The sequence below is a fragment of the Gymnodraco acuticeps genome, unplaced genomic scaffold, assembly GCF_902827175.1.
Source record: "Gymnodraco acuticeps unplaced genomic scaffold, fGymAcu1.1, whole genome shotgun sequence".
Taxonomy (NCBI): domain Eukaryota; kingdom Metazoa; phylum Chordata; class Actinopteri; order Perciformes; family Bathydraconidae; genus Gymnodraco; species Gymnodraco acuticeps.
Genome location: NW_022990197.1, coordinates 1,955 through 27,500, shown reverse-complemented (window position 1 = coordinate 27,500; position 25,546 = coordinate 1,955). Strand labels below are relative to the sequence as shown.

The following is a 25,546-nucleotide window of genomic DNA, read 5'->3' as shown; positions in this document are numbered from 1 at the left end:
TGATAGGGACCTGTGATATATTGATGAAGAGGATGATAGGGACCTGTGATATAGTGATGAAGAGGAGGATAGGAACCTGTGATATAGTGATGAAGAGGAAGATGATGATAGGGACCTGTGATATATTGATGAAGAGGAGGATGATAGGGGACCTGTGATATATTGATGAAGAGGATGATAGGGGACCTGTGATATATTGATGAAGAGGAGGATGATGATAGGGACCTGTGATATAGTGATGAAGATGATAGGGACCTGTGATATATTGATGGAGAGGAAGATGATGATAGGGACCTGTGATATAGTGATGAAGAGGAGGATGATGATAGGGACCTGTGATATACTGATGAAGAGGAAGATGATGATAGGAACCTGTGATATAGTGATGAAGATGATGATAGGGACCTGTGATATAGTGATGAAGAGGAGGAGGAGGATGATAGGGACCTGTCATGATGAAGATGGATGTGTGTGTTTCAGATGACGTGGACATGAACAGCGTGGCCTCCATCCCCGGCATGGGGATCCCCGACCAGCTGAAGGCCGCCATGGAGCAGGAGCAGAGCAGTAAGAGACCCTCCCCACACAGACCCTCCCCACAGAGACCCTCCTCATACCCTCCCCACACAGACCCTCCCCACAGAGAACCTCCTCATACCCTCCCCACACAGACCCTCCCCCTCAGAAACCCTCCTCAGACAGACCCTCCCCACACAGACCCTCCTCACACAGACCCTCCCCACACAGACCCTCCCCACACAGACCCTCCCCACAGAGACCCTCCTCATACAGACCCTCCCCACAGAGACCCTCCCCACACAGACCCTCCCCACAGAGACCCTCCTCACACAGACCCTCCTCACAGAGACCCTCCTCACACAGACCCTCCCCACAGAGACCCTCCCCACACAGACCCTCCCCACAGAGACCCTCCTCACACAGACCCTCCCCACAGAGACCCTCCCCCCACAGACCCTCCCCACAGAGACCCTCCCCACACAAACCCTCCCCACAGAGACCCTCCTCACAGAGACCCTCCCCACGTAGATCCTCCCCACACAGACCCTCCCCACACAGACCCTCCCCACAGAGACCCTCCCCACACAGACCCTCCCCACAGAGACCCTCCCCACACAGACCCTCCCCACAGAGACCCTCCCACACAGACCCTTGTTCTGGATGATCTGGGGCCTCATTTTGAAAACGTTCTGTTCTGTTCTGTTCTGTTCTTGTTCTCGTTCTGTTCTTGTTCTCGTTCTGTTCTTGTTCACGTTCTGTTCTGTTCTCGTTCTCGTTCTGTTCTTGTTCACGTTCTGTTCTGTTCTTGTTCTGTTCTGTTCTCGTTCTGTTCTGTTCTCGTTCTCGTTCTGTTCTTGTTCACGTTCTATTCTGTTCTCGTTCTGTTCTGTTCTGTTCACGTTCTATTCTGTTCTCGTTCTGTTCTGTTCTCGTTCTGTTCTTGTTCACGTTCTGTTCTTGTTCTCGTTCTGTTCTTGTTCACGTTCTATTATGTTCTCGTTCTGTTCTGTTCTTGTTCACGTTCTGTTCTGTTCTCGTTCTGTTCTGTTCTTGTTCTCGTTCTGTTCTCGTTCTGTTCTTGTTCACGTTCTGTTCTGTTCTCGTTCTGTTCTTGTTCACGTTCTGTTCTGTTCTGTTCTCGTTCTGTTCTGTTCTGTTCTTGTTCTCGTTCTGTTCTGTTCTCGTTCTGTTCTGTTCTCGTTCTGTTCTGTTCTGTTCTGTTCTCGTTCTGTTCTGTTCTCGTTCTGTTCTGTTCTGTTCTCGTTCTGTTCTGTTCTGTTCTGTTCTCGTTCTTCTGTTCTGTTCTGTTCTGTTCTCGTTCTGTTCTGTTCTGTTCTGTTCTGTTCTGTTCTCGTTCTGTTCTCGTTCTGTTCTGTTCTCGTTCTCGTTCTGTTCTGTTCTGTTCTCGTTCTGTTCTCGTTCTCGTTCTGTTCTGTTCTGTTCTGTTCTCGTTCTGTTCTGTTCTGTTCACGTTCTGTTCTTGTTCACGTTCTGTTCTGTTCACGTTCTGTTCTGTTCACGTTCACGTTCTTGTTCTGTTCTGTTCACGTTCTGTTCTTGTTCACGTTCTGTTCTTGTTCACGTTCTGTTCTTGTTCACGTTCTGTTCTTGTTCACGTTCTTGTTCTGTTCTGTTCACGTTCACGTTCTGTTCTGTTCTTGTTCACGTTCACGTTCTGTTCTTGTTCACGTTCTGTTCTTGTTCATGTTCTTGTTCACGTTCTGTTCTTGTTCACGTTCTTGTTCACGTTCTTGTTCACGTTCTTGTTCACGTTCTGTTCTTGTTCACGTTCTTATTCACGTTCTGTTCACGTTCTGTTCTTGTTCACGTTCTGTTCTTGTTCACGTTCACGTTCTGTTCTTGTTCACGTTCACGTTCTGTTCACGTTCTGTTCTTGTTCACGTTCTGTTCTTGTTCACGTTCTGTTCTTGTTCACGTTCTTGTTCTGTTCACGTTCACGTTCTGTTCTTGTTCACGTTCTGTTCTTGTTCACGTTCTGTTCTTGTTCACGTTCTGTTCTCGTTCACGTTCTGTTCTGTTCTGTTCACGTTCTGTTCTTGTTCACGTTCTGTTCTTGTTCACGTTCTTGTTCCCGTTCTGTTCTTGTTCACGTTCTGTTCTTGTTCACGTTCTTGTTCACGTTCACGTTCTGTTCACGTTCTTGTTCACGTTCTGTTCTTGTTCACGTTCTGTTCTTGTTCACGTTCTGTTCTTGTTCACGTTCTTGTTCACGTTCTTGTTCACGTTCACGTTCTGTTCACGTTCTGTTCTTGTTCACGTTCTGTTCTTGTTCACGTTCACGTTCTGTTCTTGTTCACGTTCTGTTCTTGTTCACGTTCTGTTCTTGTTCACATTCTGTTCTTGTTCACGTTCTTGTTCTGTTCACGTTCTTGTTCACGTTCTGTTCTTGTTCACGTTCTGTTCTTGTTCACGTTCTTGTTCACGTTCTTGTTCACGTTCTGTTCTTGTTCACGTTCTGTTCTTGTTCTTGTTCTGTTCTTGTTCACGTTCTTGTTCTGTTCTTGTTCACGTTCACGTTCTGTTCTTGTTCACGTTCTGTTCTTGTTCACGTTCTTGTTCACGTTCTTGTTCACGTTCTTGTTCACGTTCTGTTCTTGTTCACATTCTGTTCTTGTTCACGTTCTGTTCTGTTCACGTTCTGTTCTTGTTCACGTTCACGTTCTGTTCTTGTTCACGTTCACGTTCTGTTCTTGTTCACGTTCTTGTTCACGTTCTTGTTCACGTTCTTGTTCACGTTCTGTTCTTGTTCACGTTCTGTTCTTGTTCACGTTCTGTTCTGTTCACGTTCTGTTCTGTTCTTGTTCACGTTCTTGTTCACGTTCTGTTCTGTTCTTGTTCACGTTCTGTTCTTGTTCACGTTCACGTTCTGTTCTTGTTCACGTTCTGTTCTGTTCTTGTTCACGTTCTGTTCTTGTTCACGTTCTGTTCTGTTCTTGTTCACGTTCTGTTCTTGTTCACGTTCTGTTCTTGTTCACGTTCTGTTCTGTTCTTGTTCACGTTCTGTTCTTGTTCACGTTCACGTTCTGTTCTTGTTCACGTTCTTATTCACGTTCTGTTCTGTTCTTGTTCACGTTCTGTTCTTGTTCACGTTCACGTTCTGTTCTTGTTCACGTTCTGTTCTGTCTTGTTCACCGTTCTTGTTCACGTTCTGTGTCTTGTTCACCGTTCTGTTCTTGTTCACGTTCTGTTCTTGTTCACGTTCACGTTCTGTTCTTGTTCACGTTCTGTTCTTGTTCACGTTCTGTTCTGTTCTTGTTCACGTTCTGTTCACGTTCACGTTCTGTTCTTGTTCACGTTCTTGTTCACGTTCTGTTCTTGTTCACGTTCTGTTCTTGTTCACGTTCACGTTCTGTTCTTGTTCACGTTTCTTGTTCACGTTCTGTTTCTTGTTCACGTTCTGTTCTGGTTTTTGTTCACGTTCTTGTTCTTGTTCACGTTCTGTTCTGTTTCTTGTTCACGTCTGTTCTTGTTCACGTTCTGTTCTTGTTCAGGTTCTGTTCTTGTTCACGGGTCTGTTCACGTTCTGTTCTTGTTCACGTTCTGTTCTGTTCTGTTCTTGTTCACGTTTGTTCTTGTTCACGTTCTGTTCTGTTCTGTCACGCTCTTGTTCTGTTTCACGTTCTGTTCACATTCACGTTCTGTTCTTGTTCAACGTTCACGTTCTGTTCACGTTCTGTTCTGTTCACGTTCTGTTCACGTTCACGTTCTGTTCTTGTTTCACGTTCACGTTCTGTTCTTGTTCACGTTCTGTTCTTGTTCACGTTCTGTTCTGGTTCACGGTTCTTGTTCACGTTCACGTTCTGTTCTTGTTCACGTTCTTGTTCTTGTTCACGTTCTGTTCTTGTTCACGTTCACGTTCTGTTCTTGTCACGTTCTGTTCTTGTTCACGTTCTGTTCTTGTTCACGTTCTGTTCTTGTTCACGTTCTGTTCTGTTTCTTGTTCACGTTCTGTTGACATGTCGACTTGTTGCCACTCTTTAGTATATGTAGGAGGAGCTCAGGTCAGCTGTAGCGGCTGAGCATCTGATGATAACCTTTGGATGTTGAATCAATTGGAGCGCCAGTGTAAATAGATATCCCCTGAGGACTGAAGCCCTTAATGATGTGGGCTCACCTGTCCCCAGGTAAAGAGGCCCCCGAGGTGGAGATGTCCATCCCGGGTCTGGACTGGGGAATGGACGAGGTGATGGGCAAGGACAGCAAGAAGGTCCCGCAGAAGAAGGTCCCGTACGCCAAGCCCATCCCTGCGCAGTTCCAACAGGTAACACACTCCCTCTGTACAGGTAACACAGCTGTACAGGTAACACACTCCCTCTGTACAGGTAACACAGCTGTACAGGTAACACACTCCCTCTGTACAGGTAACACAGCTGTACAGGTAACACACTCCCTCTGTACAGGTAACACACTTCCCCTGTACAGGTAACACAGCTGTACAGGTAACACACACTCCCTCTGTATAGGTACACACACTCAGGTACACACAGCTGTACAGGTAACACAGCTGTACAGGTAACACACTTCCCTCTGTACAGGTAACACAGCTGTACAGGTAACACACTCCCTCTGTACAGGTAACACAGCTGTACAGGTAACACACTCCCTCTGTACAGGTAACACACTCCCTCTGTACAGGTAACACACACTCCCTCTGTACAGGTAACACATACTCCGTCTGTACAGGTAACACATCACTCAGGTACACAGGTAACCACACTCTTCTCCGACAGGTAACACACACTCACCTGTAATGTTACTTACAGAGTATTATTTAGTGGCAAGTGTGTATTCTTCTGGCCCAGGTGTGTGTTCTGTCCAGGTGTGTATTCTGCCCAGGTGTGTGTTCTGTCTCTCACGGTGTCTCCTCCCCCCAGGCCTGGGCAGACAACAAAGTTCCCATGATGCCCCCTGGTGGAGACAAAGAGAGGAAGGGAGATCCGTCCGACCCGGAGCTGGGCTTCAACCCCCAGCTGGAGGGTACGTTCACACGCTCATTAGTCATATCTACACTGAACACCGTCAGGTGAGTGCACTCAAAGGATTGTGGGTAAAGGAGAACCATAGAGCGTCACACGCGGCACGCTAACATGTAAAGTCTGTCTCTTGGAGCCAATCAGAGGTGAGAATCTCAGCCTGCCGTCACCGACGGTTTTGAATCAGAAACCAACAGTAGCCGTTAGCTGTTAGCTGTTAGCCGTTAGCTGTTAGCTGTTAGCCGTTAGCTCTCTCCTATCCGTAACGGTTTTGAATCAGAAACCAACAGTAGCCGTTAGCTGTTAGCTTTTGGCCGTTAGCTGTTAGCTCTCTCCTATCAGTAACTCAGGTCTCACTAACAGGTGTCAGTAGTCTCTCAGTATGCAGAGGATCAGGGGCCCCTAACTCTGACTAGGGTGATGGGAACGATTATCGAATATTCGAAATTATTCAGGTATTCGAATATGAGTTATGAATATTTGTATAGTTTTTTTTTTTTTGTTTTTTTTTTGGGAGGGTGCCTAAGTTGATTACATATTATCAAATTGAATAATTCAATGTATACGACAGTGCCATAGCTGAGTGTGTCAGGTCTAAAGGTGTGTTTTGCTCTGCTCACCGGCCCCTCATAGCAGGCAGAGCTGCAGGTGCTGATCTCTCTCTCTCGCGTCTGGTTATACTTCACTCGTGTTTATGTCCAAATCCATCAGATCTAGTTCTAGCCAATGATATGGCTGCTACCCCTCCCTACACGCAGATCACGCAGACTCAAACCTCATCTTAGGCCTTAATGCGCTCCGCAGCCGTTGCGAGGTTCCGGCGCTAACAGTTCATGAGCGCGCTCCCCGCCCCCTGTCAACACTCGCGACACATGGCCAGCCTAAACAACAACACTCGCTGCTTGGCAACCGTGTGTGGCGGCAAAGTGCAGAGACATTTTGACAGGAGAGATTTAGTTTTGCCGGTATTCAACATATTTTACCAGTCATAGTCCGGTAATTATTTACACTCTAAGAAGAGTCCTACACAACAGACATGGCGTCAAAAAGGAGTGTGGGAAATATTTCGACCAGGTTAGTGAGTGCGGTGTAGAAGGTCAAACTATGCCGAATTAAACTTATACACATGCTATACCTTGCTCTAACCGCAACCCTCCGTTCCAGCTGAGAGGGTCTTCTCTACAGCTGGGCTGATTGTGAATCTCTTCCCGCACATGAAAGCTGTAGGCCTATAGCTGTCAAACTGTGATCACCAGTTCAATACATTTGTCACATTCGACTTGGTTTCTACACTTATTTGAACATGTATTTATTTATTTCCAAAAATTATTGGAAAAAAAAAATCCTACATTTCTTTACCCAATTTTTTTTTTTATAGGATATGTACATTTCGGTTAACCGTTTTTTGGGGGGTCGAGTATTCGAATATACATTTGCTTTCAAATTCCCATCCCTAACTCTGACCTGTGTGTTTTCCTCTCAGCAGATGAAGATGAGCTCAGACGGGAACATGGGGCCCCCCTCAGGGCTCGATGCCCCCCTTCTCTGGCCCTGGAGGCCCCGGGGGCCCGATGCCTCCTGGCCAGCAGGGCTTTCCCCCCAACATGCCTCCTCAGCAGATGCCCAACAACATGGGCCCCCCATGCAGCCTCCCTTCATGCCCCCCGTACAGATGGTGCCCCCCTCTGGACCCCAGGCTCACCAGGGACCACCATCAGGGCATGATGGGGCCCCCCGTACATGCAGAGAAACAACCCTGGCCCTCCCAGGAACATGGGACCCCAGGGGCCTCACGGTATGGGAACCCAGAGGGGATGCAGGGGCCCCATGGAGGGATGATGGGCCCCCCCCTCCTCGAGGAATGGGGCCAAGAGACCCTCAGGGACCTCCAACCTCAGGGGGGCCATGATGCCACCCTCAAGGGGGCATGATGGGGGCCCCCACCCAGGACACAAAACAAACTATGGGATGGGCAACATGCAGGGGCCCCCCGGGAGGGATGCACGGGCCACCAGGAAACATGCAGTGGGCCCCCAGGTACATGCAAGGACCACATGGAAACATGCAGGGGCCCCCCTGGTAACATGCAGGGGCCCCGTGGAAACATGCAGGGACCCCCAGGAAACATGCAGGGGCCCCAAGGAAACATGCAGGGGCCCCCAGGCAACATGCAAGGACCCCCAGGGAACATGCAAGGACCCCCAGGGAACATGCAAGGGCCCTCAGGGAACATGCAGGGGCCCTCAGGGAACATGCAGGGACCCTCAGGGAACATGCAGGGACCCCCAGGGAACATGCAGGGGGCCTCATACATGCAGAACTCGGGGCCCATGATGCACGGGATGGGTTCTCAGGGGTCCAACAACAAAGGTAAGAGGGAGGGGCCCCTGTGCAGGTTAATCACCGCGAGGCCCCCTCCCCGTCCTGATAACGTCTGTTTCCTCTCCTCAGATCCCCGAGGGCCCCCGCCCAACCACCACATGGGCCCCCCCGAGAGACAGGGGGGGGGGCAGGACCAGGGCTCGGGCCCCTACTGGGGCGAGCAGCAGGGGCCGCCGGGGGCCACAGGACTTCGAAGGGGGACAGGACTTCCACAGCAGAGCGGAGGAGGGCTGGAGGCCGGGGTACCGGGGGGGCCACAGAGGGGGGGGGGGCAACTGGGGCTCCGAAGAGAGGTTCCCCGGTGGGGAGTTCCGGGGCCGAAGGGACGACAGGTGAGGTGTTAGCAAGTGAGCGTGTTAGCACGTTGGCGTGTGAGCGTATTAGCACGTTAGCGTGTGAGCGTATTAGCACGTTAGCGTGTGAGCGTATTAGCACGTTAGCGTGTGAGCGTATTAGCACGTTAGCGTGTGAGCGTATTAGCACGTTAGCGTGTGAGCGTATTAGCACGTTAGCGTGTGAGCGTATTAGCACGTTAACTACATGATACAAACACGGGTTAATGATTAGAGGGAACTGAGTTATTTAGTTTGTTAAAGTTCTGTCATCACATTATTTAAAACCATTTGTTAAAACATTGTTGTTTCTTTTGATGTGAAATATTATTTAGTTACTTTAAATAAAAAGCAATGTTAGTTTTGTTCAAAATGTGTTTAGTTAATTTAATAATATATGTATTTTTGAATCAAGTATTCATCTTGATTGTCTTGTTAGTTTCCACATGCCTGAAACAACCTCAAGCTACATCTACAAGTTGAGCTAAATCAGAGCGCTTGAGAAATTGTGCAAGGCGTACAGCAATAGTCCGAATAGTCGATTAATCGTTTCATTAATCGATAGATTCATCGATTATCAAATGAGTCGTTTGTTGCAGCCCTAGTCTTAGCACGTTAGCGTCTTAGCATGTGAGCGTATTAGCACGTTAGCGTGTTAGCATGTGAGCGTTCTACTGAATCGATGTGAAAACAAACTAAAGAGAAGATGGATCCTTTATTTATCCCAAGTTGAGAAATAGTTCAGTCAGAAACATTTTGAAGTCAATAAACAACAATCACAACATTTCTGTAAAATAGAATAAAATAAACATGAAAAACAAGATGTTCATTTCTCAGTAGAAAAGATTCAGAAGAGTAAATCCACAGTGTAAGGAACTCTCTTATGGCGCGTTTCCACTGCAGCGGGTAGCTCTCTTTAAGCGTGCCGAGCCGTGCGGGGCCCGTTTTTGGTTGCGCGTCCACTTGGCCTAGTTTTGGCCCGGGGCTACTTTTCACCTTTTTTTCTGGCCCGACTAAATCGTGGTTCTAGGGCCAGGAACAACCAGGCTGAGTCGGGCTGAGTATGCTAAACTAGAGAGAGAATCGCTGGCAAGGGGGCTACAACTACAACAAGATGAACATATTTGACCGTGATTTAATTGTAATACACGTTTTTAAATGATGCCGAAGTAACAACATACTGATACCGGTTAGTAAAAACCATGAATTAATGCTTTGACAAGTCTGCAGACAGACGGCAGAGAAACACCTTTTAAAATGCGTGTTTTCTAAATGGAGCTTGGCTAAGCTAACGTTATATATGCTCCGACCGTCCACACTCACAACAACGGCCTATACAGACATAAATAAACCAGCGACTGTATTCGCCATGACACAGGCAGTCTGTGGTTTGTACTTGTTTAACTTTTGTCTAGTTTCTGAACAGATATCAGGAGCTGTGAGCTCTGAGTGCTAACAGCTAACGGCTGTGTTGTTTTTTGGGGCGCTCGCTCATTGAAGATGACGTCACGGCTCCGCCTACACTGCGTTACTATAGTAACTACCCCAGTTCCTAAACTGTAATGGAAGCGCAGCATTAAAGTGAGCCGGGCCTAATAAGGCCTAACCAAACCGAGCGAGGCCGAGCAGTGGAAACGCGCCATAACAGACCCACCCACACACCTGGGGGATGGTCTGAGCATCAGCAGCGCTGTTTCCAGCTCAGCATGTTGTAATGGACTGAGTTTCTGTTCACATTGACCCACACATCATCATCATCATTTGTTCGTGTTTTCCTGATACTAGCGCAGTATTTAAGGTCAGGGGTTATTATCATTGACCTCAGACTGGTTCTGACTCGAAGCTCCTGCTGTCTCTGAGGGTTTGTACGGGTCTCCTAACGCCCTTCCTGTGGTTCTGCTCCAGGTTCAGAGGAAGCGGGCGGCCCGGCGCTCGGGGTTTCCCTGAGGAGTTCAGCGGGTCGGAGGAGGGCTTCGAGGGGCCGGAAGACGGGAGCCGAGGCTGGGACCCCGGGGCCCGAGGGGGGGGCCCGAGGGAGGCCCCCCGAGGAGCAGGAGCAGGAGCAGGAGCAGGAGGAGGAGGAGGAGGTGAGGAGCATTATGCAAAGCTTGTTTTCGCCGTTTTCTGCAAATGCTAATTATGCAACTTATGCTAATTGTGTAAATATCCAACATATGCAGGTTAGCATCCAGCAGGTTAGCATCCAGCAGGTTAACATCCTGCAGGTAGCATCCAGCAGGTAGCATCCAGCAGGTTAGCATCCAGCAGGTTAGCATCCAGCAGGTAGCATCCAGCAGTTTAGCATCCAGCAGGTAGCATCCAGCAGGTTAGCATCCAGCAGGTTAGCATCCAGCAGCTGGTAGCATCCAGCAGGTTAGCATCCATCAGGTTAGCATCCAGCAGTTTAGCATCCAGCAGGTAGCATCCAGCAGGTTAGCATCCAGCAGGTTAGCATCCAGCAGGTTAGCATCCAGCAGGTTAGCATCCAGCAGGTAGCATCCAGCAGTTTAGCATCCAGCAGGTAGCATCCAGCAGGTTAGCATCCAGCAGGTTAGCATCCAGCAGGTTAGCATCCAGCAGGTTAGCATCCAGCAGGTAGCATCCAGCAGTTTAGCATCCAGCAGGTAGCATCCAGCAGGTTAGCATCCAGCAGGTTAGCATCCAAGCATCCAGCAGGTTAGCATCCAGCAGGTTATCTATCATCCAGCAGGTATCATCCAGCAGGTTATCATCCAGCAGGTAGCATCCAGCAGTTTAGCATCCAGCAGGTAGCATCCAAGCATCCAGCAGGTAGCATCCAGCAGGTTAGCATCCAGCAGGTAGCATCCAGCAGGTAAGCATCCAGCAGGTTAGCATCCAGCAGGTTAGCATCCAGCAGGTAGCATCCAGCAGGTAGCATCCAGCAGGTTATCTATCATCCAGCAGGTTATCATCCAGCAGGTTATCATCCAGCAGGTAGCATCCAGCAGTTTAGCATCCTGCAGGTAGCATCCAGTAGGTTAGCATCCAGCAGGTTAGCATCCAGCAGGTTAGCATCCAGCAGGTAGCATCCAGCAGGTAGCATCCAGCAGGTTAGCATCCAGCAGGTTAGCATCCAGCAGGTAGCATCCAGCAGGTTAGCATCTAACTTCACACAGACCTTACTCCAACTATTCTCATATCACATGAACAGCTTAGGAAATACACAGAACATAAAGTCGTCCAACATCACGGCTGGATTTAATACCAACCAGGTATTTCTGACTGAACTCCAGAGAAAAGTAAAGAGGGCTTTGAAATGTACTCATAAACTACTAGCTGTTTTAAAGAGTAACTTCCGGCTTCCTGTCTGCAGGTCACGAGGGGTATCATGAGGGCCAGATGCATGATGGGTCGTCTCCGGTGGGGCGCTCCTCCTCCCTGCAGGGCATGGACATGGCCTCGCTGCCTCCCCGCAAGAGACCCTGGCAGGAGGGGCCGGGGACCGCAGAGAGGGAGGCCCCGGGGCCCGAAGGAGGTACGTGCTCTTATTGTGAAGCCAGGTCATCGCGCTCTTATTGTGAATTCAGGTCATCGCGCTCTTATTGTGAAGTCAGGTCATCGCGCTCTTATTGTGAAGTCAGGTCATTGCGCTCTTATTGTGAAGTCAGGTCATCACGCTCTTATTGTGAAGTCAGGTCATCGCGCTCTTATTGTGAAGTCAGGTCATCGCGCTCTTATTGTGAAGTCAGGTCATCGCGCTCTTATTGTGAAGCCAGGTCATCGCGCTCTTATTGTGAAGTCAGGTCATCGCGCTCTTATTGTGAAGTCAGGTCATCGCGCTCTTATTGTGAAGCCAGGTCATCGCGCTCTTATTGTGAAGTCAGGTCATCGCGCTCTTATTGTGAAGTCAGGTCATCGCGCTGTTTATTGTGAAGCCAGGTCATCGCGCTCTTATTGTGAAGTCAGGTCATCGCGCTCTTATTGTGAAGTCAGGTCATCGCGCTCTTATTGTGAAGTCAGGTCATCGCGCTCTTATTGTGAAGTCAGGTCATCGCGCTCTTATTGTGAAGTCAGGTCATCGCGCTGTTATTGTGAAGTCAGGTCATCGCGCTCTTATTGTGAAGTCAGGTCATCGCGCTCTTATTGTGAAGTCAGGTCATCGCGCTCTTATTGTGAAGTCAGGTCATCGCGCTCTTATTGTGAAGTCAGGTCATCGCGCTCTCTTATTGTGAAGTCAGGTCATCGCGCTCTTATTGTGAAGTCAGGTCATCGCGCTCTTATTGTGAAGTCAGGTCATCGCGCTCTTATTGTGAAGTCAGGTCATCGCGCTGTTATTGTGAAGCCAGGTCATCGCGCTCTCATCGCGCTCTTATTGTGAAGTCAGGTCATCGCGCTCTTATTGTGAAGTCAGGTCATCGCGCTCTTATTGTGAAGTCAGGTCATCGCGCTGTTATTGTGAAGTCAGGTCATCGCGCTCTTATTGTGAAGTCAGGTCATCGCGCTCTTATTGTGAAGTCAGGTCATCGCGCTCTTATTGTGAAGTCAGGTCATCGCGCTCTTATTGTGAAGTCAGGTCATCGCGCTCTTATTGTGAAGTCAGGTCATCGCGCTCTCATCGCGCTGTTATTGTGAAGCCAGGTCATCGCGCTGTTATTGTGAAGTCAGGTCATCGCGCTGTTATTGTGAAGTCAGGTCATCGCGCTGTTATTGTGAAGTCAGGTCATCGCGCTGTTATTGTGAAGTCAGGTCATCGCGCTCTCATCGCGCTGTTATTGTGAAGTCAGGTCATCGCGCTGTTATTGTGAAGCCAGGTCATCGCGCTCTCATCGCGCTGTTATTGTGAAGTCAGGTCATCGCGCTCTTATTGTGAAGTCAGGTCATCGCGCTCTTATTGTGAAGTCAGGTCATCGCGCTGTTATTGTGAAGCCAGGTCATCGCGCTCTCATCGCGCTGTTATTGTGAAGTCAGGTCATCGCGTTCTCATCGCGCTGTTATTGTGAAGTCAGGTCATCGCGCTCTTATTGTGAAGTCAGGTCATCGCGCTGTTATTGTGAAGTCAGGTCATCGCGTTCTCATCGCGCTGTTATTGTGAAGTCAGGTCATCGCGCTGTTATTGTGAAGTCAGGTCATCGCGCTGTTATTGTGAAGCCAGGTCATCGCGTTCTCATCGCGCTGTTATTGTGAAGTCAGGTCATCGCGTTCTCATCGCGCTGTTATTGTGAAGCCAGGTCATCGCGCTCTTATTGTGAAGTCAGGTCATCGCGCTCTTATTGTGAAGTCAGGTCATCGCGCTGTTATTGTGAAGTCAGGTCATCGCGCTCTTATTGTGAAGTCAGGTCATCGCGCTCTTATTGTGAAGTCAGGTCATCGCGCTCTTATTGTGAAGTCAGGTCATCGCGCTCTTATTGTGAAGTCAGGTCATCGCGCTGTTATTGTGAAGTCAGGTCATCGCGCTGTTATTGTGAAGTCAGGTCATCGCGCTGTTATTGTGAAGTCAGGTCATCGCGCTGTTATTGTGAAGTCAGGTCATCGCGCTCTTATTGTGAAGTCAGGTCATCGCGCTCTTATTGTGAAGTCAGGTCATCGCGCTCTTATTGTGAAGTCAGGTCATCGCGCTGTTATTGTGAAGTCAGGTCATCGCGCTCTTATTGTGAAGTCAGGTCATCGCGCTCTTATTGTGAAGTCAGGTCATCGCGCTCTTATTGTGAAGTCAGGTCATCGCGCTCTTATTGTGAAGTCAGGTCATCGCGCTGTTATTGTGAAGCCAGGTCATCACGCTCTCATCGCGCTCTTATTGTGAAGCCTAACCTGCTGTGTGTGTGTGTGTGTGTGTGTGCAGGGCGCCCCCCCCAGAGGGAGGACGGGGGGTACGGTGTTCGGGGGGGTCGAGGAGGCTGGGGCCCCGGAGGCCCCGCCCCCCGGAGAGGAGGCCCCGCCCCCAGAGGACCACCGAGGGGGGGCCGTAGCCGGTAGTCCCCCACCCCATCAGAGACTCAGATGGAGGCTCCTGATTGGTCCGTTTTTAATGTAAAATATTGTAGAGAATCATCTGCCGTCTTTTATTTCACTTCGTCTGGTTGTTTTTGTAAAAGATTTCTATGTTTGTGTTTTCATCGAGGTGGAAAATAAAGATTCACACTTCAACTCTGTGTGTGTGTGTGTGTGTGTGTGTGTGTGTGTGTGTGTGTGTGTGTGTGTGTGTGTGTGTGTGTGTGTGTGTGTGTGTGTGTGTGTGTGTGTGTGTGTGTGTGTGTGTGGTGTGTGTGTGTGTGTGTGTAATTGTGTGTGTAATTGTGTGTGTGTGTTGGGATATATATATTTAAAATCCTCTGGAGCAGAGAGGAGCTGCATTAATCAAACACTGATGCATTGATTAATGCATCAGTTTTTTAGGGTCTAAAACACTAAACTCACAACTTCAAATAAATGTTTAGTTTATTTAATAAAAGAGCACATGTTCAATGTGAAAAATGACAGTACATAGAGATTAGTTGCAATTTGGTGCTATATATATATATATATATATAATAAAGAAATTATAATTATTTTGTTAAACTCCTTGCATTTCAGGAGGGGCGCGGGGCTCCAAGACAATGGTAGGGGAAACACTAATATATATAACTCTGGTTTCATGGGCGTCGCAGCCATTATATGAGGGTGGGACAAGTCCCCCCCACTTTTTGAAATGATTAGTTTAGACCCCCCCACTTCTACCATGTGGAAAGTCCGTGAATCGGTCTCTCCACTCGCCGCACTTTGTAGAGCGCTGTGTCAGTGCTTCATATCAAATCCATTCCACTTGCTTATTGAGAGAATGCCCAAATCAATGAAACTCCGTCCCATGTTTTCACTGCTACTTTGTACCAAGGCAGATTCTCCCATAGCGCGCGCATGTTCAAGGAGTGTTGCCATAGTTGGACAGCTCAGATCTGTTGAAGTGATGCCGGTAGCGGAGGTAAGGCACACACACCAAGTGTACAGGACATGGTTAATACAGCGAAAATCAAAGCTGACGATCTCTTGGTTTGATATGTTTTCTCCCCCAGACAACATGGACATAAGAACATTTGTTTCAAAGAAGAGGAAAGTAAGTCTTCAGCTGGTAGCAGTTAATCAGTTAGCAGTGATGGCGGCGGCGGCGTCTCACTTCTGGAGAGGAGTTTCAACTTTATGTCATGATAGAGATACAAATACTGAATAGTTTAGATGAGAAAAGGCATCGAAATGCCAGGTTACTAGTATTTATCATGTAAACAGGGAACATGAATAACCGATCTCTCTGTGCTCATGTAAACAACATATCCCCAATATGATCATAACCGGGATAATACTCATAAACGGCTTACTGATGTCCATGTAGAGACGCAGTCAGTGTGGATTATTTTCTGAGTTCTTTAACTTCGGTACTCTCTCTCAAAATGATAATGTGCATTATGTTTTAATTATACTTCTTATCATTCAGAAGCTTTTTGTGTGTTTATGTTTTACTGAGTGCTTATAGGCCATTTCCATCCCAGTATTCAGTTAACTATTTATTTTCTGTGCACATTACATACACAGCTAATATTCTACCTACTGCTTGGGACTTTGAGTCTTCAAAATGTCCAATGTCACAGACTGGGACTTACTTTAGAGTGAGTTGTATTTACATTCAGTATGACTTGTTATGATTCAATGTGAAAGAGTATACTGCTCAATAAATAGTGATCACTTCACCACCTCTCTTGACATCTAGGCACTTGAGAGTGAGTCAGAGGCAGAACACAGGGACAGTGGAGAGAGGTCCGTTGCTGAGGTGAGTGATGAAAGGGAAATGACAGTTTAGAGTCAATTGTGATGTGGACTCTCATCCCAGAATGTTAAGGAAATCAGTAATCGGCAAACAATGTGGGCTTCGTAAATAATTGGACAGCCTTCTGGGGAAAACCTGGTCTGATTAAGAGAGACGGCATTCATCCTACTTTGGAAGGTGCACATCTCATTTCGGCAAACATTTCAGGGCTTTGTGGACTTAATCCATGACAAACTGGAGTTGAGACCAGGAGGCGGAGTCGCAGTCTTACACGCTTCTCTGCGCTCTCTCCTAGGCAGTCATCCATAGGAATCCCGAACCCAATAAAATACCCAATATTAGCGGTGTGTGTGTCTGCCCAAGGACAAGTTAAGGTAAAACCTAATAGAGGTGTCATACATAATAACCTAATCAAAGTAAATGTAACAACTACTACAGTGCAACAAAACAGGAATATTAAATGTGGTCTCTTAAACATAAGATCTCTAGCATCTAAAGCAATATTGGTAAATGATTTAATATCAGATTATAATATTGATATATGCTGTCTCACTGAAACTTGGTTGAGACATGAAGAATATGTCAGCATAAATGAGGCCACTCCACCCAGCCATATCAATACTCATATTGCCCGAGGCACGGGCCGAGGAGGTGGAGTTGCAGCAATCTTTGACTCAAGTTTACTTATCAATACTAAACCAAAATTAAATGATACCTCCTTTGAAAGTCTCGTTTTTAGTCTTACGCATCCGACAAATCTTATTTGTTACAGTGTACCGTGCACCAGGTCCTTATTCAGAATTCTTATCTGAATTCTCTGAGTTTTTATCAACTTTGGTTCTTAAAACAGATAAAGTAATTATCGTAGGTGACTTTAATATTCATGTTGACGATGATAAAAATAGCCTTACTGTTGCATTTAACTCTATATTAGATTATGTTGGTTTTTGTCAGAGTGTAAATAAACCAACCCACTGCTATAATCACACTCTCGACCTTGTTCTGACTTATGGTATTGAAATTGAGCAACTATTAGTCGAACCGCATAATCCTGCTTTATCCGACCATTTCTTAGTAACTTTTGAAGTACTGTTACGAGACTACAAAGCATTAGTCAAAAGCTCCTGCAGCAGAAACCTATCTGTTAGTGCTATAGCCACATTTAAGGAAGAGATTCCACCAATACTTAACTCGATAGCATGTCTGCATGTAAGGGAGGAAACTTATACAAAATGTACACCACCCCAAATTGATCATGTTGTTGATAGTGCTACAGATGCGCTGCGAATAAAATTAGACTCTGTTGCTCCTTTGAAAAAGAAGAAAATAAAACAACATAGATTAGCTCCATGGCATAATGCCCAAACCCGCAAAATAAAGCAATAGTCGAGACAACTTGAAAGGATATGGCGTTCCACTAAACTTGAAGAATTTCGTTTAATTTGGCATATTACTCTCAATGAATATAAGAAAGCACTGCGTAAAGCGAGAGCAGCCTACTACTCTTCATTAATAGATGAGAATAAGAATAATGCAAGATTTCTTTTCAGCACTGTAGCCAGGCTGACAGAGAGCCACAGCTCGATTGAGCCTTCTATTCCCATAGCACTCAGTAGTAATGATTTTATGTGCTTTTTTAACGATAACATTGTTACTCTTAGAAACAAAATGAATGACCTCTTGCCTTTGACCAGTATAGTGTTATCAACAGCTCCCGGAAACGTAAGTTCTAATATTACACTAGATAGTAAACTAGAATGCTTTTCAGCCATAAACCTTGAACAATTAAATTCAATGATTCTCTCTTCTAAACCATCAACGTGTATGTTAGACCCAATTCCAACTAAGCTGTTGAAGGAAGTTTTTCCATTAATTAGCACTTCTTTATTAAATATTATGAATATGTCTTTATTATCAGGCTATGTTCCACAATCATTCAAAGTAGCAGTGATAAAACCGCTTCTTAAAAAGCACAACCTCGATCCAGAGGTTTTAGCCAACTATAGACCTATTTCCAATCTTCCGTTCCTCTCAAAAATTCTTGAGAAAGCGGTCGCAAAGCAGCTGATTACTTAAAAAACAATGATTTATTTGAAGATGTTCAGTCTGGCTTTAGAACACATCATAGCACAGAGACAGCTCTGGTTAAAGTCACAAATGACCTTCTAATAGCCTCTGACAAGGGACGTGTCTCTATTCTTGTTTTGCTCGATCTCAGTGCTGCATTTGATACTATCGACCATGATATCTTATTGCAAAGACTAGAGCACTTAGTTGGCATACAGGGAACTGCTTTAGACTGGTTTAGGTCCTATCTATCTGAACGCTCTCAGTTTGTACGTGTCAACGATGAATCTTCCACGCAAACCAAAGTTAGCCATGGAGTGCCTGTTACGTTCCCTATTGGGCTAGGGGAACCAAAGGGAAGCGACACGACCAGTGGTATTGGTATTAATTATAAGTGGCTTTATTATAATGCAAAGTGTAACAAAAATGGCAGGCAGGCAGCCTGAAACAAACAAAAGGGCACCGGTTGACAATTGACCAAACAAAGGGATGACTCTTAAAAAGGAGTCTACTGGCATACAGAATAAATAAATACTAATATCGAAAATGAAACAAAACCTCACTTTAACAGTGGTACAACTAAATAAAGGAAGGCACAGCTGTAGCTGATCAACAGGTGCTAGTTACCTGGGTCTAAGCTGTTTCACAATATCCTACACAGCACACTACTTCTACACACATATCTCCACACTCAATACTAAGCACATAAGTTGTCACACGACACTGAACACATATATGGACACTCGTCACTAAGCACAGTCTGTAATGTCCATGACACAAGAGCAAAAAGGTATGAGGCGTCTGATCGCAGCAGAGCCTCCAGAGTGGTGATAGTTCCCAGGCTTTGTAGTCCTCTCCAGCAGGTGTGCGCTGGGCTGGCACAGGGATTAGAGAACGTCGGACCCGGCGTGCTCCAATCAGTGTCCTCGGAAGTGGACCAGGAGATGACAGCCAATGATGTTGGGGCAACCACACAGCTCATTTACATAATCACCCACAGCTGAAAACACTCACAGGCAGGTTAATGAGCAGACAGCAGCAGCAGCCGTGACAGTGCCACAGGGCTCAGTGCTCGGACCTATTTTGTTCACATTATATATGCTTCCGTTAGGCAATATTATAAGGAATCATTCTGTACATTTTCATTGTTATGCGGATGATACTCAACTATATTTATCAATCAAGCCTGATGAAATTAATCATCTAAATAAAATTCAAGACTGCCTTAAGGACTTAAAAACGTGGATGACCTTAAACTGTTTGATGTTAAACACGACCAAAACTGAAGCTATTGTACTCGGCCCGAAGAATCTACGAAACAAATTATCTAAGGATATACTAACTATGGATGGCATTAATTTGGCCTCCAGTGAGACTGTAAGGAATCTTGGTGTTATATTTGATCAGGATTTATCCTTTAACGCCCACATAAAATCAATTTCAAGGACCGCCTACTTCCATCTACGTAACATTGCAAAAATCAGGCATATCTTGCCTCAAAACGATGCAGAGAAACTAGTCCATGCATTTGTTACTTCAAGGCTGGATTATTGTAACTCTTTATTATCAGGGTGTACCAAGAAGTCAGTCAAGTGGCTTCAGCTGATTCAAAATGCTGCAGCTCGTGTACTAACCAGAGTTAGGAAAAGGGACCACATTACTCCTGTTCTGGCTGCCTTACACTGGCTCCCTATAGAACACAGGATAGAATTTAAAATTCTTCTTCTCGCCTACAAAGCCCTTAATGGGCAGGCGCCATCTTACCTTAAAGAACTCATTATACCCTACTGTCCTACTAGGGCATTGCGTTCCAAGAGTGCAGGGTTGTTGGTTGTTCCTAGAGTCTCTAAAAGTACAATGGGAGCCAGAGCCTTTTCTTATCAAGCTCCACATTTGTGGAATCAGCTTCCAGTTTGTGTTCGGGCGGCAGACACCCTATCCGTTTTTAAGAGTGCGCTGAAGACCTTCCTTTTTGATAAAGCTTATAGTTAGGGCTGATTAGATCCAGCCCCTAGTTTTGCTGATATAGGCTTAGTTTGTCGGGGGACATCTTACTTCTTCCTTCTCTCTGTCTATACCTGTGTACTCTCATGTTCCCATTAACCCAGCTTCCCCAAATGTCTTTCTTTTTGGTGTCTATATACGCCGGGATCCGGAGTCATGGATGATCCTGCGCTCCTCTGTCCTGGATCGCGAGCCCTGGATCTTGAGTCGTGGCTGTGGTCGTGGATCATAGGTCCTGGATGGATATCCTCGTGGATTCATCTTCCTATTATACACACATGCATTTCCAAACATTTGGACTACCTATGTTGCAAATGTATTATCTTTTCAATTTACACACGGCATCTATTGCACGTCTGTCCGTCCTGGGAGAGGGATCTCTCCTCTGTTGCTCTCCCTGAGGTTTCTCCCATTTTTCCCTTTAAACTGTGGGTTTTCTCTGGAAGTGTTTCCTTGTACGATGTGAGGGTCTAAGGACAGAGGGTGTCATATTGTCATACTGATATTTTGTACAAACTGTAAAGTTCACTGAGACAAATGTAACATTTGTGATATTGGGCTATATAAATAAACATTGATTGATTGATTGAGTGGGGATATTGAACAGGAAGCATTTCAGTCAAGGGGCATCATGCAGAGATGGGGACTCGAGTCGCACTTAAGTCGCACACACAGAGACTTCAGACTTGACTTGGACTCCTGCTCAAAAGACTTCGGACTCGACTTGGACTCGTGTTTTGGGACTCATGAACAATCATTGTATTTTCTATTAGCTCGAGATCGCTAGAATTTGAAAATACACAACCGGAGAAAATCTGCCCCTTCCTCACAGAGCCCCTCCTCCAACACACACGAACGCGCACATGACCAATGAGGGCACGAGATAATTTTGTGCCCCGATGGGAGGCTGACAGGCAGGTAGGCCATCCAGTTACTTTAGCCGGGCCGGCTATCGGGATGTTAAGAGCATTCCATGGAATATAACAAAAAGTGTATCTCGAGCCGGTTTCTCAAACGTACCTACCCCACCTTTAACATTAACATCATGGTAACACCATGGCGACCGGCGGCACACCTGCAGCTGTACCGCTTGTAATTAGGTTCAACTATAAAAACTTCGAACAAAACGCCGGCGGCACCAACAAAAGGAGCGCACACTGCAAAGTCTGCAATATTAAAATCAAGGATGCTGGTGCAACAACGTCACATTTCATCAGGCACTTGAAAACTCACCCGGAGAGGTCAGTCACATTAACGCATATGGACGGTTAGCAGACATGTTTAGCTCAGCATCAGCTATGTAATGTTAACTTAGCTTGCTACTAGCTTTGTAACTGAATATTTGAAAAGATGAGTGAATGTTTGCTTGTCACACTTGTTTGCGTTGAGTGGCGTTGACATCCAACTCTTCACATGACATAAAAAAGGTCGGTAACGTTAATCATTACGTTCCGCTGCCACCATCTTGGCTAACGTTAAACGTAGAAAAAGACATAGTTACATACATAAATACATCTGTCGGTTTATAGGCAGGTTACAGGTTTATTGTTGACCACGTAACGTTAATGTTACAGGTTTATCAGGTTACCATTACACTGGGTTTGAGTGAGAGGATAGAGGAATATGTTTATTTATAGTAGACTTAAAAGATGTCATTAGAGACCCAGTGTAATTAAACAATACGGTTGCAGAGGTCACATTTTAACATTTGTGTCCACTGGCCAAATGGCTAGCCTAGTGAATGTTGAAATGTTACCACCACTCAATAGATTGCCATTGTTATTTGTGGCTGGTGCGTGCAACATACAGAACCAGCCACTTGCATGATTTACCAGCATCTGGCTGGTAAATGGTGTTAATGGTAGATATCTCTTTTGGAACAGGTCATGTTTTAATATCACCAGTTCAGTATATTTCAGATAATATTGCAGCAATAGTTTTTTAGTTGCAAATGGCACAGAACAAATGTTTACTTTGAAGTACTTTTAACACAGTTTCCCTGCGGGGGATTAATAAAGTATTTGTGATTCTGATTTCTGATTCTGAAGTGTTTTGCTTATAAGTTGTTTGCATGTAGCTAAAGTGTGATGTTTGTCCTCACACTGCAATAGCCTGTTTAAAGTGATCATATAACAACTAATCAGTACTGATACTGTATGCTAATAGATATAGGAGTGATAATAATACAGTCAATGCTTTGAATGTCTTAGATATAGCTGTGCAGTATTCTTAACAGACTGGATAGCAGCAGACAATAGAAGGCTTATTACAACCAGAAGAGACATGAGACTTGACTTGGACTCGTGACCAAAGACTTGAGACTTGATCAAGTCTCACCCCACAAAGACTTGAGACTTGACTTGGACTCGTGACCAAAGACTTGAGACTTGACTTGCAAAAAAAGACTTGTGAACATCTCTGGCATCATGTGACCAATATAGACAGAAGAGCAACATTTAAGTCAGTGATACCATTCCTAGGTGAACTTAACATCTGTATGGAGTCAGATCAGTCTCAATATTAATAAATGCTCACAGAAGGATTTACAAATGTATTTTGCGATTTATATATAAATGACTCTCCACAACAATATCTCTCAACGCACTCACAAATATTTATTGTTGTATATAAATGTACAAAAAATGGGCATTTAAACTGCTTTTTATTAATGCAAAGACGGCTCTGAATTAATAATCAAATGTTTCCTTTCTTTACTACTGGATGAAATTACAAAATGTACCCATCATTTCCCTCATGCTAGTATAGCCACAAACAAGTATCAAACCACCTGTTAAAATGCACCAGAATACAGGAAATCTATTTTTTTCCCGTGGGGGGCGACCCCCACACCCCCCGTTAAAAATGTCCCCCCCACACTCAGGATGCTTCCTACGCCCATGTCTGGTTTGGTGATTCATATCAACATCGATCACATCTCTGAGTTAGGCTTTGAATCTGATCACAGTTTGAATTACAGTGAATGAACTGCAGAACACCAGAGAGTGAAACGAATAGATTTAATCATTATTTGGTGTTTACATTCAGAGTCAGAGCTCCTGCGGGAGAGACAGGGCACACCTGCCTCCTGCATCAGGAATCAAGTTTCTCTCAAACAGTCTTTGGTCCTCATCAGTTCTCCCGTCAGATCGGAAGGCTCTTCCCGCTCACTGTCCTTTTGATCGCTGCCGCCGCCGCGCCGCTCATGAAACGCATCCCCGCGCTGCCGCCCGGCACGAGCGACACCACGCTCACCGCGATGACGGCGACCTGCAGCGCGGCACCCAGGGCGGTGAGCGCGGTGCTGTGCAGGTGCAGCGCCGCGTACAGAGTGCCGCCCAGCGCGCACAGGTACACGGCGAACCCGGGGGAGGAGCGCAGCCCCGCGAACAGCCTGGCGGGGCCGCGCAGCACTGCCGCGGACGCGATGGCAAACAGAGAGCCAAGCGACCACAGCAGCGCGAACTTCCGCGCGTAGAGCAGCAGCAGCGGCGCATAGAGCGCGGAGAGCGCGAAGCAGAGTGCAGAGAGCGCGGCGAACAGCACGGCGCCGACCAGCCTCTGGCCGCGCGTCAGACCCGGCAGGCAGGCGTCCGGTTCCGGGGGCCCAGGGCCAGGAAACACCGCTGCTGGAGCTGGAGCCCGGGCCCGACGTGCTGCCGGACCAGCGGCTGGACCAGCGGCCCGAACCAGCTCCCGGGACCGGGGTCCTCCGGCAGCTCCACCGCGGTGCCGCCTTTAGGCTCCTTACTCTGGGACAGATACTCCTGCAACTGCCGGTTCAGGTCCGCCATGACGGAGGAGCTAACAGGCTAACGGCTCACAGGAAGTACTTCTTCTTCTTCTTCTTTCAGTGTGGGTGGCATCCAGCCTGAAGGAGCAGTACCGCCCCCTGTCGGAGGGGAGCAGACACTACATTGAGCTGAGGCTTTTATCCAAAGCGACTAAAGAGCAGAACCAGGGAAACATATGTTAAGCAGGTTTGATTGATTGATTGAAAAGTGTATTAACAGCTTGTATATTGGGTACAGTACAGTACAGCTCAAAACATACAATTGTTAAGGGGATGCAGACCAGAGAAAGACTTTCGTCTTGTTTACATCAGGGTCCCCCATTTCCAATTCATCATGTCATTTAAGACATATAAGACATATAAGACATATTTGACATACAGATGGCTTATTTACAATTTACATACAGGTGGTTTTTTACATACAGATTGCTTGTTTACAATTTTCATTTTAGATTTCGTTCTAATACATCCTAACCGGACATTTAAGACATACCAAGTCTACAGATATACAGTTAGTAACAGAGTCTAAAATGCGAGTATATACATAGATGGGGGGGGGGGGAAGCTGTCCATTGAACGACAGGTTGAGATTTGTACCATTACCGGGGTCAGTTTTGCAATGCTCTCCCCCGAAGGTGCTCTTTAAGAGAGGTTTTGAAGGTAAGTATAGTTTTACTTTCCTTTACAGTTGTGGGAAGAGCGTTCCACCTTGATGTGGCATCATTGCGAAACGTGTATTCCCCCTTTTTTGTGCCCAATCTGGGTTTCACATGATTTGTGGAGCTCCCTCTGGTGTTATGATCATGGTATTCCTTGACCTTTGGGAAGAATGTTGACATGTACATGGGTACCATAGAGGTGTAGTGGATCTTGTAGACCAGGCCCATTGCAAGTAGCTGTACTCTGTCGTCTACTCTAAGCCATCCTAGGTTGTCAAAGTGGGCAGAGGTGAGGTGGGTTCTAGATGAAAGGTCAAGCAGTAGTCTGACCAGTTTATTTTGCGATGTTTGAAGTTTTATTTGTAGCGCCTTGGAGGTGCTATGGTACCATGACGTGCAAGCATAGTCATAGTACCCTTGAATGAGTGCTCCTGCCAGAGTCTTCAGGGTGTTCTTGTTTACCAGAGAGGAGATCCGGTATAGGAATCTAGTTCTTTGATTGACTTTTTTTATTACATTGGATGCCATTTTGTCACAGGAGAGGTTTGCCTCAAGAATAGATCCTAGGTATGTAATTTCCTTCTTACTTGTGACAATAATGTCGCCCACTGCAACTGAGAAGTCGTCGGATTTGCTGAGATTATGTTTCGAAACCGAAGAGAATGGACTCTGTTTTACCCAGGTGTAATGATAATTTATTATCGGCGAGCCAGGTGCAGATTCTGCCGAGCTCGGAGCTGAGGGTTTTTTCAACCTGCAACCTGTTCCTGTCAGAGACCAGCAGGGCTGAGTCGTCCGCGAACAGGAACAAGTTGCAGTCACATGCTGATGACATGTCATTTACATAAATTAGGAACAGTAACGGACCTGATATGCTTCCTTGTGGAACACCACAGCTCACTGGGAGGGGGGGGGGACAGAGTACCGTTTACCTCCACCATCTGTTCTCTCCCCTCCAGGTAGGATTGCATCCAGCTCACCAATAGTTTATCAAAACCAATTGCTTTTAGCTTGTCAATCAGAATGGGGTGATTGACAGTGTCGAA

At 46.3% G+C, this 25,546-nt stretch overlaps 3 protein-coding genes and 1 long non-coding RNA gene across 4 annotated transcripts in view; 3 read left to right on the top strand and 1 right to left on the bottom strand.

Moving 5' to 3' along the window:
* The window catches only part of LOC117547330, a 1,219-nt gene extending 748 nt beyond the window's left edge, over positions 1 to 471 (top strand). The window contains exon 3 of the mRNA XM_034217957.1: positions 1 to 471. This exon is cut by the window's left edge and continues 145 nt beyond it. Coding sequence (XP_034073848.1) covers positions 1 to 158 — 158 coding nt within the window. The 3' untranslated portion in view covers positions 159 to 471.
* The window catches only part of wdr33 (WD repeat domain 33), a 42,480-nt gene extending 28,148 nt beyond the window's left edge, over positions 1 to 14,332 (top strand). The window contains 15 exon segments of the mRNA XM_034217956.1: positions 481 to 567; positions 4,665 to 4,801; positions 5,415 to 5,563; positions 6,530 to 6,587; positions 7,016 to 7,154; positions 7,157 to 7,236; positions 7,239 to 7,316; positions 7,319 to 7,357; positions 7,360 to 7,415; positions 7,447 to 7,883; positions 7,965 to 8,061; positions 8,063 to 8,227; positions 10,133 to 10,314; positions 11,562 to 11,723; positions 14,028 to 14,332. Of these exon segments, the coding sequence (XP_034073847.1) occupies positions 481 to 567; positions 4,665 to 4,801; positions 5,415 to 5,563; positions 6,530 to 6,587; positions 7,016 to 7,154; positions 7,157 to 7,236; positions 7,239 to 7,316; positions 7,319 to 7,357; positions 7,360 to 7,415; positions 7,447 to 7,883; positions 7,965 to 8,061; positions 8,063 to 8,227; positions 10,133 to 10,314; positions 11,562 to 11,723; positions 14,028 to 14,161 (2,000 nt within the window). The 3' untranslated portion in view covers positions 14,162 to 14,332.
* LOC117547331 lies at positions 12,417 to 13,477 on the top strand. The gene is made up of 3 exons (XR_004569169.1): positions 12,417 to 13,118; positions 13,195 to 13,248; positions 13,417 to 13,477. It is a non-coding gene; the product is annotated as an uncharacterized LOC117547331 (long non-coding RNA).
* Positions 14,333 to 23,051: 8,719 nt separating the features above from the next.
* sft2d3 (SFT2 domain containing 3) lies at positions 23,052 to 24,153 on the bottom strand. Its single transcript, XM_034217955.1, is given in 3 exon segments — positions 23,052 to 23,651; positions 23,653 to 23,733; positions 23,735 to 24,153. Coding segments are annotated over 3 exon segments (648 nt in total). The 5' UTR covers positions 23,843 to 24,153; the 3' UTR covers positions 23,052 to 23,192.
* Between the last annotated feature and the right edge of the window lie 1,393 nt (positions 24,154 to 25,546).